This window comes from Stylophora pistillata, chromosome 3 (genome assembly GCF_964205215.1).
Source record: "Stylophora pistillata chromosome 3, jaStyPist1.2, whole genome shotgun sequence".
Taxonomy (NCBI): Eukaryota; Metazoa; Cnidaria; class Anthozoa; order Scleractinia; family Pocilloporidae; genus Stylophora; species Stylophora pistillata.
Genome location: NC_142521.1, coordinates 43,434,870 through 43,450,520, shown reverse-complemented (window position 1 = coordinate 43,450,520; position 15,651 = coordinate 43,434,870). Strand labels below are relative to the sequence as shown.

The following is a 15,651-nucleotide window of genomic DNA, read 5'->3' as shown; positions in this document are numbered from 1 at the left end:
GCTCAAAATAAATGTAAACCTACCTCACTTGCCGTGTATTGTCGTTTCTGTGGTTCTAAATGGCGAATTTGAGCGATTTGGTAGATTTTGCGTTGACTGTCACTCTACTGTACAAGAAGGAGACAAGGGTGGAAAGCTCATTTTCGACCTCTCCGCTTTTTAAGCCGATTTTCACCCAGAAATTAGAATCGCCCGGCTTCCAAATCGAACACCAGATAAACCAAAAGGTTGACGCTTCTTCTCGTGTCATTCAATCTAGATCCATTCAAAATCCAAGCGCTAACCGCCAAAAAAACTTTCGAGAACAGATTTGGTGTGCCAGATAGCAACCGTCACGCTGTTTGCTCCACGCTGATTGGATGATGGTAAACAATGCCCAGTTTCAAATGCCTCATGTGAGGGGGGAGTCAAGGGCATATTCGCGCCGGCGATTCATCTACTGACTATTCTGGTGGAAGGCGATGTTTTCTGCGTTAAGAAAAATGACAACTGAAGGTTACAAAACATCACAGGGTAAATTAACTTTCTCCAAGACGGTTTACGCGAACAAAGAAGTTTGAGGTCGTATAGGGTTTCCGTCACGCCCCATCAACCTCACACCAGGCTGGTCAGTAGATGAATCGCCGGCGCGAATATGCCCCTGATTCCCCCCTCACATGAGGCATTTGTAATTGCGCATTGATTAGCATCATCCAATCAGCGTGAGGCAAACAGTGTGACGGTTGATCCTTGGCACACGAAATCGGGGCCGCGGATGCTGATCGCTTCGAAAGCTGCATTTCTCGAAATTTTTTTGGCGTTTAGCGCTTGCATTTTGAATGGATCTTCGATTGAATGCGACGAGAAGAGGCATCAACCTTTCAGTTTATCTGGTTTTCGATTTGGAAGCCGGGCGATTCTTATTTCTGGGTGAAAGGCTTCGCGCTAGAGCGGTCGAAAATGAGCTTCCACCCTTGTCTCCTTCCTATAATGTATAGTAACAGTCGACGCAAAACCCAACAAATCGCTCAAATTCGCCATTTAGAGCCACAGAAACGACAATACACAGCAAGTGAGGTAGGTTTACATTTATTCTGAGCTTTAACTCAGAAATTTCATGATATAAGTTTACGATAATAAGACTTCTCAATATTCTCCCATACATTCCTTTATATTTCGAGTGAACAACCAGACTCGTCGCTTCTCTGGGGACCCTGTGGCATTACTAGACTTCTTACCTCGATTCTCCACTCTCATTTGCCAGCTACCGGTCCAAATCGCTTTATTATCCCCTTTCCATCTCATCAGCGAAGCTTTTATCATTAAATAGCTCTTCCACTATCGTTTCGGTGGGGAGATTATTGCTCACACGCGCTCGCTTGAAATTTGAAATGAGCTTTGTGTACGTTACATTCAAATGGGAAAAAAAAGGGAGTAACGCAATACCATACGAGCCGGTCACGCTCGTTCTGATATATTGTTCAGCTAATTGAATATTTTGTTACACCACATTCAGTTTTGTATACCGATGACTCGAAAGGTTGTTATACATACTGTGTAGGCATAGCTGCAAGAATATCCTTCTAAACGGTTTTCAGGACAATCACTCGTAAAAGGAGAATAAAAGGTGGAAGTTCAGTCGATTCTGTCATGGCGAAAGTGCATGGATTATTCATCTATGGAAGAGAGAAATGATAACTTCGATCCTCTCTACATCTTGACTACCCACAAGTCAGACTAGAAAGTTCCTTTACATGTCGCAGTTTTGAAGTTTGCTGTTTCGTGAGGTTTGCGATCCAGTATTAGGTTTGGTCCCAACTTGTTTCTTTCCATGGTTCCTTTGATTTGATTTGCTTCTTGTTTCAAGATGTAGAGCAGGCGCGTAGCGTCCTCTACGCATATACGCACGTGCGTACTTGAAGTGACCAGAAAAATTTGAAAACAGTGTTGTGTCTGCGCCAAGTTTGCACAAAATAAGGGCAAGACGCTTTGTTCTTTGCTTGTATTCACACAACTATTTCAAACAAGGAATAAAGAACGCAGTATTTTTCGCTCAGTCTACTTACGGGTTTCTAGATCATATGTACTTGTGTGTACTTGAAAAAAATGACCACGCTACTCGCTTGTAGAGTCGGTGGTAACCCATAATTTTCGCTATCACGCCATGAAAAACTCTCACCAAGAACATTGAAAACTCATTTCGAAGTATCTGCACTAGTTATGTTGAGTATCGTTGCCTTAGATAAAATCTCCCCGTATCTCGTCTGTGGGTCAATTTGATTATCTGATTATAAATATTCGCTCCGTGTTTTAAATCTCGGAGAAACTGCAAGAATTATTGCAGCGTTTATGCGTATCATTTGGAAATAACACCGCGACGTTTTTTAATTTGTTTGTAAGCTCAGCTGTCTGTCCGTAATTCACAATGATCAGGTGAATGCTAATCTGGGCGAGAGGTTCCTGGCCTGATTTAACGAAAATTATCGAGGAGGCGCCTTCCGATCACCTTTGTTTACTTTGTAAGTGATGGAAGCTTTTTTTTCTCTTTAATAACAGCCATGGGAATACAGCGGGCGACAAATTGGAGTTATTGGTTATCAAGTGACAGATCGGTTTATTTTTAACAGGTTGTCACCGGTTGAGTGCCTCTGGCACAAAAGAAAATTAAGTTCCTCTTTTTGCTAGATTCGCTCGCGTGAAGATAGGTAATTTAGAGTAGTCCATATGGGTAGTCCATTTTGGTAGTCCATCGAGGGTAGTCCATGGACTGGTGGTCAGCGAAATGTACCCACCTCTAAACGCACTGATTTGTGTCGAGGTCAAGAGGACCACTCTTGGCAAGAGCGACATTTGATATTGGGACACAATTTTGTGCTAAGTCTCCTCACGAAAGTATCAAGTCACCATCTGCAAGAAAATCTTCAAATGAAAAAAATTTATTATGTTGCGACCGCTCAGAGGATAAAAGTAGAGAGCTTTGGACTCCAAAGCTCGCTATTCAAAGGCGAGAATTAATTAGTACATATCCGAGTCTTGAGGTTTGAAAAGCAACTGATTCACAAAACGTTACCTATATTTATGGATTCCTGTATCTTTGTTGCAGTATTTGCTTCAGATGTGCATGAGGCGCTGGCGCAAGTACAATGTTCATATTTTCAAGTTTTTCTTAGTTGTACTTGTTATCGTTTTGTTTACTGGGGAGATTGGATGTTTCTGGTTGTGTTTTGCAACATGGCGGATACCTCAAGCTTACAGCGACTCTTTGAATCTGCTCTTTGTTTCGGATTCTCAAATCCAGGTGAGCAGTTTACCATTTAACGAAGCCCTCGACATGTATCAAACATAGGCATGCTACGCATGCAGGAGTTATTTTTTTGGATACGTAGGTTGAAATGGGACACTATATAACTGATGCTGGTGTCTGAATAATTGTTGGCAAAAACAAACTGCATTCGTACAACGCTTCCTGCAGTCCCCTCCACAGCCCTAATTTGAACTTGTCACGCAACGCTATCTCTCATGACGAGACTAAACAACAACCTGCTAGTAGGTTAAAATTGTGCTTATTGCCGTTCCTTCGTCAGAGACAAAGTCCTAATTATTATTCTGACCATTAAGGGCCAGAATCAGAAATTCTGTTTGGTTTTTCCTGTACAAGAAAATGCACAATAGCGCGCAGTTTTTAATTGGCGTTAAGTAATGTAGTGGCATATCCAGGCAACGAGGTTGAGTTTTGGCATCGAGTGTCAGTCAGATTTGAAGTACTGGCCGCGCATCAACGATAAGCTTGTTACAGTTTATACTCATCTTTGGAGTGAACTTAAATATATTTATTCATAATACAAGCCTAATACTGTGAATCACTACTATTGTTAACGTACTGATGAAAACAACAACCCTTGGGAACAGTAATACAACCATCTTATGTAAACGTTGGCGATTGAAACCATCCGTAAATAAATATTGCGAACAAAACAATTGTACTTTTCTCACCAAAAAAAAAAAAAAAAACTTGTGGAAGTCACTGCCACATACCTTTAATTTCAATCAGTCAAAAAACTTGAGGTCTATAAAATGCCTTCTGTGATATATCGTTCCGAGGCAAAAAAAAAATTCAAAGGTTTGTTATTAGATGTAAGCAAGAGAAATCCTAGTAAATAAAGTCATAGCGTTCAAATACAACTTTTTATTGAGTGATCCCGCCTTTCCTCCGGCGATTTTAGTTATTCCAAATTTTCATGGATGGCATCAACTTGTTCCGAAGTCTTAGCCTCCATAACTCTCCATGTTAACAAACCATGAAACGCACTCGACAGCGATTTTGCTAAAACAGCAAAGCCTTCAATTCCAACCAATTCAATCCAATCCGCTGATCCACAAATCCGGCCCAAATATAGGCTCCGTGTAGGTTCTTGTTCAGTTACAGAAGGTTGCCTCAAAATACTCTTCCGTATAATTTTGCAGTGGAAAGCTCTATTTTATCTCTTACAGCCTCTGGACAAAGATATTTTCCGGTCTCCCTTCTTTGAACAAGTGAAAGTCGATTGAACCAAGAGAAAGTATCATTATTCAAAGTATAATAAGGTGGGCTACTTGATTGGTTGTTGCCTATCTGGACTTTGCCCTTTGCGTGCGAAATACGTGATAAAATGCAGGTTGTTTACAGGAAATTGACACGCAATGGGGTAAAGTCCAGGTTAGCTATAAGCGAATTTTATTGGTAGAAAACGTCTAAGCACGTGAGAGTTGCGTGGAAAATTAACCGACCGTATCATTCTGTCCCTTGTGAAATATTTTTCATTGAGGTAGATTTATGTCATAAAATTTGCGTTGTTTACTGGAAAATGGCATTTCGTCTAAAAAAATCTAATCCATACTGGCGAGTAAAAAGTAACACGCAATTGTAACGGGAAAGTATCGTTTAAACAATATTTAATTCATGGAGGACTTTTAGAAGCAAAGAAACGGATATGTAACATGGCAGTCGACGCAGAAAGTAAATGTAACTTGGTGGTCGATTCAACCGCTGCTAAAAGACCAACCATACGGCAAAAAAAAAAAGATTATCAATCAAATATGATTTACGCAAATATCTTGCGCAAGATTTACCAGAGTCAGTAAAACTAGCCTTTCCGAAACAACACGCTATAGCGCTAAATTCGTGTTAGGCCTCCAGCTGAAGGTGTATGCGTCGTAAGTGAAGGAGCGGTACACAAAACATGCATGTTTTAACTCGCTAATCGGTAGAAAAAGTTCCCTGACGACCTTTCAAATCCAGACAGATCATAGCGATAAAATCCTCACGAAGGACATGAGCCATTACACTGAATAGATGGTCTTACAACTCTTGTAGATGTCATCTTACCTCGTTCCTTGAGCGAAATTCAAAATTGGAATCGCTGATTAACTCATAAATAGCAATGAAATATCCTGAAGTTGTTCCTATCAACATCTGAAGTAATATTTGATTCAAAATTTTTCTCATGTTTCACTCAGTCTCCTTCAGAGGGAAGAATAAGCATAGTCGTACAACGATCACAACTCCACCACTTTCCCAACACGACTGATACATTTCCTTAATTCGCGAACCGCTCTCTCCGACTCAAGCGTTGATTCGCTGAAATTTGAAGACCTGTCAAACTACAAATTAGCAAGAACGCTCTGATTGGTGCGACATCGAAAAATACTACAATCTGATTGGTTTGAGATACACCAAAAAATTGGGCAAATCACACTGCGTTGAGATACACCAAAAAAAAGATGCGCCAATCAGATTGCTTAGAGATACACCAAATTGCGCTGATCAGATTACACTACACCACAATACACCAATCTATACGCTAACATATAGTTATTTTTTTAAAAAAAATAACTCAAAAACTACCCTTTACAGTCTCTTTACATGAGTGTTTTATGTTTATATCAATTTTTTTGAAAAATTCTTTTGCCTTGGATATGACGAAAAATTTTACCTTAGATAACTTCGTGCTGAGATTGCATTGTGCATATCATTACGGAATCGCGTCCATCGAAAAACGTCGCACGAGAAAATGCAAATAAGCTGGAAAAGAGAAAGAGAGCATGCGTAACTTCATGCAGGCCTGTCAATCTGATTGTCAATCATGTAATCCCCGTCACGCAGTGTTCGCAAGTATTGTTTCTTGCTCAGACAACCGAAACACAGTGCTCTTCATCGAAGAAGAATAGCCGTAATCTTGATTAGACGATATTGTTTAAAAATCGATCACATGTAAAATTATTTATTCAAGCCGAGCGATTTTTTCATAAAACTTTACCAAAATCTCGAAAATTTGAGCTAGAGAAGGGTTCTCTGCTTATAGCTGAGTGTTTTTCCATACATAATTATTTTTTTCGAAACAGCAAATTGAAAGGAAACAGATATATTCCTCTATGGTTGGGTTTCAGATGACGTCACAAGCTTTGCTGAAGTTAGTGTCCGCCATGTTGGTGTCCCTCGGGTGTCAAATTTATGAGTAATTAGTCGATTTCTATAGTGAAGCCCTCTCTCTTATCGCCGTATTATTTCGCCAACTACATGAATATCCAGGAAGAAAAAAGCGATAAAAGTATCTGGCATTCATCTTAAGGTATCCCAGTGCTCTCTGAGTATGCCGAAAGCTTAGAGAGTTGGAAGGAAAGATGTTTGCAAAAGATCTCGGTCATTGGGGTTGACCCTGCAAGCATACCAGCCGAGAAGTTCAGTCCAAAATGCTTGCCTCCTGTGGAAGCGTCGGACTTGCTGAGTTACCTCGTTCTTGAGACCAGCTTCTACACCAAGAAGGAGTTCAAGGCGTTCAAGAGTCTAGAGGCGTTTAATCAAATGGTGTCGGGGTTTGTAACCTCAGTTGTAGGCAAAGTAATCGCCGGCAAGTATGCCGTGAGAGCACGAGTTTGGCATTCACAGCATATGAATGATCCTTTAGTGAACATTTGGGTCATTTCCGAAAACGATGGGACTATTTTGTCAGCCCATTGCTTGGGATGCAAAGCTGGACTGGCTGAGTCATGCTCACATATCGCGAGTGTTTTATTTATGTTAGAGGCAACTACTAGAATTCATGGCAAGGTCGCTGGGTGTCACGAAAACTCAGACACCGAAAACTCAGGTCCCTCGAAGTGTTCTCCAAGCTTCCGAAGTGCTGCATAGCATAAAGTATGAAATAATTTTTTTATAATATAACCGGTGGAATAATGCAACAAATCCGACGCGAAAGACGAACAACAATATCAAGAGTGATTCTTCAGTGAGGCGAATCGTGACGGCGCTGATGCCGAGTCTTCTTTTGCGTTGTTTTTCTCTTTCTGCCTCATTTAAGAACTCTAGCCCAAGGGTCGCAAAATTGTCTTCGTTTTGGGACTGGTGGGCCGAGTCTCTGTTTGTATCCATTATTATCGCGAAATATTTAAAAATTTTAACAGAGCGACAACAAGGATCTGTGCGACGAAGTACAAAAAGGTAAACAAACGTCCCTTTCGGCTCGTCAAAATCACGCCACATTTTAATACTTTTTTTTTTTTTTTGTTGGAGCGAGCGCATTTGATCTCGTTAACTGTGAATGGAAAGTTCAAACTTAACGGGAAAAATAGAGGAAATCTAAGCTAAATGAAGTCTTGTGTCACTCTAAAATGTTTTAATACTCAACCATAGGACGATTTTGCGAAACGTGCAACTTGCGGCCTTGCTTTTGCTGCTTCAGTTGGATGAAGACCCAAAAGGTCAAAATACAAGAGGGATTACCAGGAGTGATCATTAGTCGAGTTTATCTCTTGAATTTTCGAGGAGTCTGAGTTTTCGGGGTGTGAGTTTTCGTGACACCCCAAGCTTACTTGCACTCAGGTAAAATGCTCATGGATTTTGCTGACATAGGTCAATGAAGTGCCGTATGCGAGGGCTAAAGACATCGATTTCTCATCGGCTAAGAAGCTCAAAGAAAAGCTCGACCAAAAAATCGAGGATCTACAACAGCCGCAAGCCTCGAACAATATAACAACTTCTAGTTCCTCTTGTTCTTCCCCTTGATTTGTGATGATCTTAGGTATAGCGCATTAGATCATATATATATATAATGAATTTTGCGCTCTAGAAATAATAAAATTATTAAATTATTATACGAAAAAATCCTTAGTCTTTATGCTTTCCACTTTTGCTCGAACAGCCAACAATAATGCATAAAACCATCCCATCTTTCTCACATGAACTCTTCGTTAGATACGGTTTGTTTACGCTCGAGGGACACCAAGATGGCGGATAGTAACCGTTGCTAAGGTATTGGTCACGTGGGTGAAACCCAAGGATAAGCCGAGATATTGCATGCAGAAATAAATTAACAAAACAAGTTGAAGTTGGTGATTGAATTTATTTATGTGGTGGCTTACCGAAAACGACAAATCGCCCCGATTTGTCGTTTTCGGTAAAGACGGCTTACTGTTTGTCCTTGGTGTCGGCGTCGAATTCGTCGTCCACCTCCTCCTCATCGCTAGTTCTGCTGTTTCTTCCGAGTAGATTGCTTCATCTTCAGTAACGTCTAGAGTGTTAGAAATTCTGCAGGCATAGATCTCGCGAAAGTGTTTTAAGAATTTCGAAACTGACCAACCAGAATTGCCCATTCCCACGATTGGTAAACAAACTCGTCACATATTACGGTGTTGAAATCTGCGAGTGGGAGTGGAGTGGGCCATTTCTCCAGCATAAACCCATTATCTGTACTAGCCACTTCCAACATGGTATTCGACTTTGGTCGGACTGCATCAGCAGTTTACAAACAATCGAAGTTCGAGCCGTTTTGAACGTTTTGTTTTGTAGTATTGCTGAGTATTTTACTCGTTGTTTAATTGTCTTCTGACTCGCCTTACGGGCTCGTCAAAATACGGTACAACTCGGTACAACTCGTAAAAATACTCAGCGATACTTCACATGAAACGTTTAATAAGAAACTACCCTGCGTTTCATGTGAAGTATCGCTGAGTATTTTACGAGTTGTACCGTATTTTGACTCGCCTTACGGGCTCGTCAAAAGACAAACAAGTAAAATACCCAGCGATACTACAAAACAAAACGTTCAATAAGAGGTAATAAGATACATATATTGTGTGCATTTGTATTGTACAGTATTGAGATCATTCGCTAGATCATTAGCATCGATATAAATAGCCCACTCACTCCTTGTATAGATATCATCTTCCCTCTCAATCTATGATCACGCATTGAGTCCCCTCTAGAATATAAATTCCACTCATGGGGCATTTGTGGCTTATTTGGTTAAAGCGCCCAGCTAGTTTCTGGCAGGCGCGGACTCGAATTTCTTGAATTGTAACACAGCTGTGAGGATCATTTCTTAAATTCGTTCTTATGCAGGCCAAAATACGATGCATTTTGGCTAAATTTGAAAAAAAATATTGCTTGCCTTTACTCGCATGACTGGAGGGCGAGCGGAGTCAAACGATTTAACTTGATTTACGTATCAGTTGTGGTTCAGTCTCCTGCTTCAAGTAAGAAGTGGAAACACTTTCAAATTGCGAACATATATGCAGGTTGTTTAAAAATATGGTAAAGACCTATTTTTATTTACTTTCAGAAAGAAAACCGCCTGAATAGCTCATGTTCATGTAATCTTTATATGTATCCAGTCTCCTACAATACCACCTCTTATTGTTTATTCATATGATATGCGTTATTAACCATGCGCGAGGTCAAGATGGCTGGATAGTGGCCGCGTTCTTTTTTTTTTTTTTTTTTTTTGCATTTTTATGGACAGTGATGAAGTCCATAAAAATGCGAAAAAAGAACGAGGCTTATATCCAACCATCTTAGCCGAACAAGCTTGGTTGGTAAAAGGTTCAATATATATCAAAATGATTTCTCTTTATTAAGGATTAAGAATGACTTGTTTACTTCGAGAGCCAAGAAAGAAAGCCAGCTGTGTTTGTAGCACAACGAACACACGAGAGTCGTTTCTGTTATCTTTGTTTCTTCTGCCACTTTTTGCTTTTCCATCGCCGAGCGTAAATCTAATTCTTTTATTTTCATTCACGGGATCAATGCGGGCAATCCCGAACGGGCAAGATGGGCCCATCTTGCTCACTCGGGTAGCCAATCAGAACACAAGATTCACTTCATCTTACCTATGGGCGCTGCAAGCGATGTAATAACAAGTCATATTATGTTACGTGATTCTATGGACTAGCATACCATCAGTGTATCGGCTGCGACTGGATGGGCCGCTTGCCTCGAGCACAAGTTTTTCCTTGATTCAGCGGTGATCTGCCACCTTTAATGAGGGCTGTAACCACACTGTGTTTAAGATTTGATTTATGACGTCCAATTATTGTTTTCTTCTTCTTTGGCTTTTCTGCTGAACTCACGGATTTTTTTTTTTTTTTTTTTTGTACTTTTGTTAGGGTTACAAAGGAGAACGTCCAGGGATTCTTGGTTATATGACGCGCTTTGATGCCGACTGGTACCTGAAGAAGGCTTTCTTTATGGCACTGACATGTTTCTACCCAGATGCTGTCATTCATTTAGGTTTGTGCAGAGAATAGTTGTTGGTAAGATTTATTTAAAAATGGTCTAGAAACATTTGTTACGTGCCGAAGAACAAAAATAATCATTTCTTTATTAAAAATCGACCATCAAACTCATCGATTTCTCAGCGGAATCGATGCTCAGCAAACCAACTGAGCTACTGAGAACCCGTTGCCGAGTTCGACTAATTACTCGATTCATTTTTGCTGATTTGTCTCTTTAAAAAAGTATGTGCTTGTTGTAATTGCTCATTACAGACATCTTCGCTTGGAATAGGTGATGTATTAGATGAAGGATTCGTTGCTACCGCTGAGGAATTTCAAGAGTATAAGGTAACATTTTCATAATAGTATCATCCTAACAATTTGGATATATCAACAAAGTTTAAAGGGTAAATTGGCCACCGTAACGATTACAAAAGTTGACGTTTCGAGCGTTAGCCCTTTGTCGGAGCGAATCATATCCTAACAACGGGTATTCTATAACATGTCTTTTAAGGCAATAATAATTTGTAACTTTTGATTTCTATTGAACCGAAATTATGTTGCTATAACGAAGTTGTCAAAAAGGTTCGGAAAGGCGGCGAATTAACTTTAATTGAAGACTAAGTTATTGTTGTGGTTTTCGCTTGGTAAAGAGATTCTAACATTGCATACAAAACTGGAATTCAGAACAGTGCCAAGTTTACCATAGGTTGTTGGGCGTAAAGAAAAAGGTTTTTTATCTTCATTAGAGAGATCCCAGTTTCAGTAAGCGCATTATATTTATTTCAGACCAGACATGATAGGATCTTTGATACCCCGGCTGGAATTTGCAGAATTCACATCGCTGGAGACAATGACATTGGAGGCGAATCGAGCGATATTATCACAAAAGGAAAAGTGGCAAGATTTTCAGAAAACTTTGGCTCACTAGACGATGTTATAAAGCTCAAGAACACTTTTCAGATGGTGAAGGTAATTATTTTTCTTTGTTCAATACTCTTGGGGAAAAATGTAGTTCGATGATTGATTGTCATTATCAAATAATAATTCTCTGTTTTGTAATCATTCATGAAAAATGTTGTTATGGATATTTCACAGATAAATTCGGTGAGTTTACTAAGAAGGAGGCCTTTAGCATCGGAATGGGATATCTATAACAACACAATAGCCTTTATTGACAATTTGCCCTCAAGGCTTGATCCCAACAGGATTTCTATTCTTATTGGACACGTTCCGCTTAATAATACGAGCAGAAGTCAAATAGTTCCAATAATAAAGGTGAGCTTTTTTCAGAGATTATGCCCTAATTACGGAGCATGTCCATTAATTACTTAACAAATGAAGAGGACTGTTAAATAATTATATAGGCATAGTCGTCACTAATCAAGGCTGAGTAAAAACACTGAAATTAACATGGAGAGGGTACTTTGCAGCTGGTGTAATTCAACCAGAAAATCTATACCCCCCCCCCTCAAAAAAAAATAACAAACTCAGTCTCTAAGACTTTTCACAAAGTAAGATTGAAAATTGAGAGATGGGATGTTCGGTCTTCGGCTCGGCACCAGTCTTCGTTTCATTTCTCTCGAGTACAGAATACTGTCACCTTCACCTTCACCTATCTTCTTCATGCCATGTGGCACATAAGGCCTCAACACAATCCCGCCAACCAGCTCTGTCAGCCGCTGCGACTTTGTACCTCACTCCAGTTCTTCCGTCCAGCTTTTTCCCTTTCTCTCTCTGCTGTCTTCCTCCATGTTGTCATTGGCCTGCCCTGTTTTCGCCGCCCTCCTGGGGTCCAGGTTAATGCAGTTCTGTAGTCATTATATGGTTCTTTCCTCGTGATGTGGCCGATAAATTTCCCTCGTCTCCTTCGCACATCCTCACTGAGGTTCTCCATCTCAGCCATCTTCAGGACTTCTTTGATTGTAATTCTTTCCTGCCAGCGTATCTTAAATATCCGTCTGAGACATCTGCTTTGGAAGGCATCGATTTTGTTCTTATCACTTTTGTTCATTTTCCACTGCCACAGTACGTAGTAACTGAGTAATCTGATCAATGCTTCAGTTAGACTAAACTGAAACTTGTTTAACTTGTTTAAGCAAAGTGATGCGATGATTTTTATTACAAATGAATGTGTTTACCATCTCATTTCCTAGTTAATAGAGGCTGTTCAACCATATCATGCTTTCTCAGGACATATTCACGAGGTAGGTAATGAGGTAAATAAGTTTAGTGGACATTTTAGTGAAAGCAGAAATAAACCTCGACAAACGAAAGTGAATCAACACATCCTCGAGAGAACCCGTTGTCAGGGACACGGTTAAGGAGTGATGCAACAGGAGTAAACCTTGTGATAACAGTTTTAACACTAAAAGTGTTTCTCGATAGTCTGAAGTTTAATTAACTCTTTCCCTTCACTCCTCAAATAGCATTTAGTTCGTTTCTCTATCCCATCAGCTTGGAATTTTTATCAATGTACGATCTATTTACTGTATTTCATTCACTGAATCGATTTGCAATGATCCAGTTTACCACTTAGGTGCTTTTTTAATCTCAAAGAGATGCTTTGTTACATGCTTCGTTACAGAACTATGAACAAATATAACTGAATCGATGATATTTTGACCTGAAGACAAAATAGCAGGTCGCGTATTTATATCATTATCGACACAGTACTACATAACTGTAACTTTCAAAAAATTCACTTTTTTATGCTTCTCAGATACTAACAGGGCGTCACTAACAACTGAACTTTTAAAACCAGACAAAACTTAGTGAGTTCTCCCATCCTTTTTTAGAGAGCAACCATCGACCACAAGATCGGAAAAGTGACATTTACAGAGCACGTTGTTCCAACGTGCAGCTATCGCATGGGGACAGAGAAGATGAGCCTCGCAGTAGCAGTCATCGGTAGGTTAAAAGTAAGATATCGTTATACCTTACAAAGAGAAGTAAAGGTTCCCGAAATATAGAATTGTGGAAGCCTTCTCCGTTTTTCTGCACAATTTCCTGGTTTCGGTTTTTTTGTTAATTATATTTAGTGGCAAACGCCTCGAAAAACTAGGTAGGGTTTTTTTCTAGCTTAGGAATTTTCTAATATGACACAAAATAAATGAAATTTCGAAACCTGATCCATTGAAGAGGTAAAAAGAAAAAACGAAAAAAGGATGGCAAGCTCTTTCTGGTTTGTACTGCCGAGATGCTGAATAGCTTGAATTGCCTTGATGTGGTAAAGTCTCTCTTTCTTGTTTTTTTATTTATTTATTTATTATTTTTTTATTTGGTAGGTTTTCTGAAGAAGAACAGCAAAAATTCGAACTTTTCCACTCGTCTTTAATCAATACTTAATAGACTCAATACGCATGGTGTAAAAAGCTACGTGAATTAACCCTTTTCACTCCCACGATCTCATCAGTACAGGGTTCCTGCGCACCTTGAAAGTCCTTGAATTTAGTTTTTTGTTTTCAAGGACTTGAAAACCCTTGAATTTAGACTCAAGTACTTGAATATTTCTGAAAATTCCTTGAAAATAAGTGCATATGAATCAGAGTCAAAGTTTTCTTTTGTTTTCGGTGTTGAAAATCTAAGTTTCTAGCACAAATCGCGAAAGCGAGTTTTCCTTTTAAATCCTGCGTCCCATTATGATGTTTGACACGTGATTTTTAGACATTTTGTACCTGATTGGTCCATCGAAAATAGTCTTGGCTACCTGGCACGTGATCACTCTGATGTGCATGCTATTTCTATTAGCTCCTATTTTATGTAAAGGGTCCTTGAATTTGACAGTCAAGGTCCTTGAAAATGACCTAAGAAGTCCTTGAAAATCCTTGAATTAGGTTCCTGAAAAAATACATAAACCCTGTTAGCAATTCTCTCTACTGTCTGTCATACAATTCTGATCATGTCATCATTATTATTTATTATTATTATTATTATTATTATTATCATTATTATTGTTTTCAAATTTTATTATTACTATCTTCATCATAATTTTTAACATTATGGTGACAATGTTGATTATTTTATTTTCGTTATCCTAATCATTACTATCTTTATCTGATATGGCTTTTATTTCTTTTGAGTTACTTCTTGTCTTTTCATAGGTGTGGATGGCTCTATTGTTTTCTCCGAACTACCATTGCCCACAAGATACCCATATTTAAAAGCGTATTTAGGAATTACATTTGTATTTGTTGTATTCACACTCCAATGGTTAATATCGACAATAGTCTTTCATTACAAAGACGGTTTTAAACGGAAGATTGGTTTCATTTTCAAACTTTGTCTTAAAATGCAGTGACACTAGATCGTTGTAAGGGTTTCTCTCCTCCCTGCCGCTTGGAGCGAAAGAAACTGGAGAGAGAGGGAGCGAAAAGAAGAAGAGAGGAAGAGATTCCTTGGGAACGAGTTTGAAGTTTATCCTGGTTTATACCACAGGAAATTTGAAATTCACTTAGAGAATAATTAGATATGGAGCGTAGAACGCTCTTTACGGCATGAATCTCTTGTGCCAATCAGCGTCATTTTTGCGGTAGGACTGGTACTCCGATCACAGCAAAGCTTCTGTTTTTTTTTTTTTTATTCATCAAAAATTTGTTCATCAATGACTTTGCTTGTGCTCACTTTCAATAACATTAAAAACTTATATATGATCATAATGAGAGCCCTTACTAAGGAATGACGCACAAGAGGTTTTCACCATGAGACGGAGGTAGGGAGATGTTTATTTGAGATACTGAGGTGCATGTAATTATAAATGCTGCACCCATTTATGGAATCACATCAGGAGCCCATCATTTAACACACCCTTTCTGCAAGCTAAGTGTTCTGTGCATTTAGATACTAAGATATCGACATAGTTATACTAAAAGCTCGTCAATGAAAACAAAGGACAAGATGATATTTTCAAAAGATCCTCTCTTTGATAAGCCTCCCATGATAATAGGGCTCAAATATCAATATATCTTACAAGTCATTCTGAGCTGAGGGGTTATTCTTCGTAGCTTTGTACGTGGTATAATTTATTCTTTTACACGGAGTTTTTAAATATTGGAATTTGGAAATTGCAGTGATAGACTAACGCAAGCTAAAACCCTCGTCCACCCGCACACAGCTCACAACAAAGCATAGCTCAAAGCAGGATTT

At 39.2% G+C, this 15,651-nt stretch overlaps 1 protein-coding gene and 1 long non-coding RNA gene across 7 annotated transcripts; one reads left to right on the top strand and one right to left on the bottom strand.

Moving 5' to 3' along the window:
- Positions 1-1,052: 1,052 nt before the first annotated feature.
- LOC148736238 (uncharacterized) lies at positions 1,053-8,567 on the bottom strand. Its single transcript, XR_015998798.1, has 2 exons — positions 8,427-8,567; positions 1,053-2,886 (listed from the first exon to the last, which is right to left on the bottom strand). It is a non-coding gene; the product is annotated as an uncharacterized LOC148736238 (long non-coding RNA).
- LOC111339336 (metallophosphoesterase 1 homolog) lies at positions 2,844-15,164 on the top strand. 6 transcript variants are annotated; one of them, XM_022945980.2, is made up of 9 exons: positions 2,844-2,983; positions 3,083-3,277; positions 10,399-10,522; positions 10,799-10,854; positions 11,296-11,478; positions 11,605-11,784; positions 12,663-12,713; positions 13,305-13,416; positions 14,610-15,164. In XM_022945980.2, the coding sequence occupies exons 2-9, from the start codon at positions 3,095-3,097 to the stop codon at positions 14,804-14,806; spliced, it is 1,086 nt and encodes a 361-aa protein (XP_022801715.1). In that variant the 5' UTR covers positions 2,844-2,983; positions 3,083-3,094; the 3' UTR covers positions 14,807-15,164. The 6 variants fall into 6 exon arrangements, with proteins under 6 accessions (XP_022801715.1, XP_088609659.1, XP_088609658.1 ...); XM_088753532.1 differs by lacking the exons at positions 2,844-2,983; positions 3,083-3,277 and adding an exon at positions 8,630-8,724; XM_022945986.2 differs by lacking the exons at positions 2,844-2,983; positions 3,083-3,277 and adding an exon at positions 8,932-9,069.
- The last annotated feature ends 487 nt before the right edge of the window (positions 15,165-15,651 follow it).

Coding starts and splice junctions, on each gene's coding strand:
- LOC111339336 (XM_022945980.2), top strand. CDS start 3,095: ATGTGCATGAGGCGCTGGCGCAAGTACAATGTTCATATTTTCAAGTTT. Junction 10,523..10,798: donor AGATGCTGTCATTCATTTAG/GTTTGTGCAGAG, acceptor CGCTTGGAATAG/GTGATGTATTAGATGAAGGA. Junction 11,479..11,604: donor ACACTTTTCAGATGGTGAAG/GTAATTATTTTT, acceptor GATATTTCACAG/ATAAATTCGGTGAGTTTACT.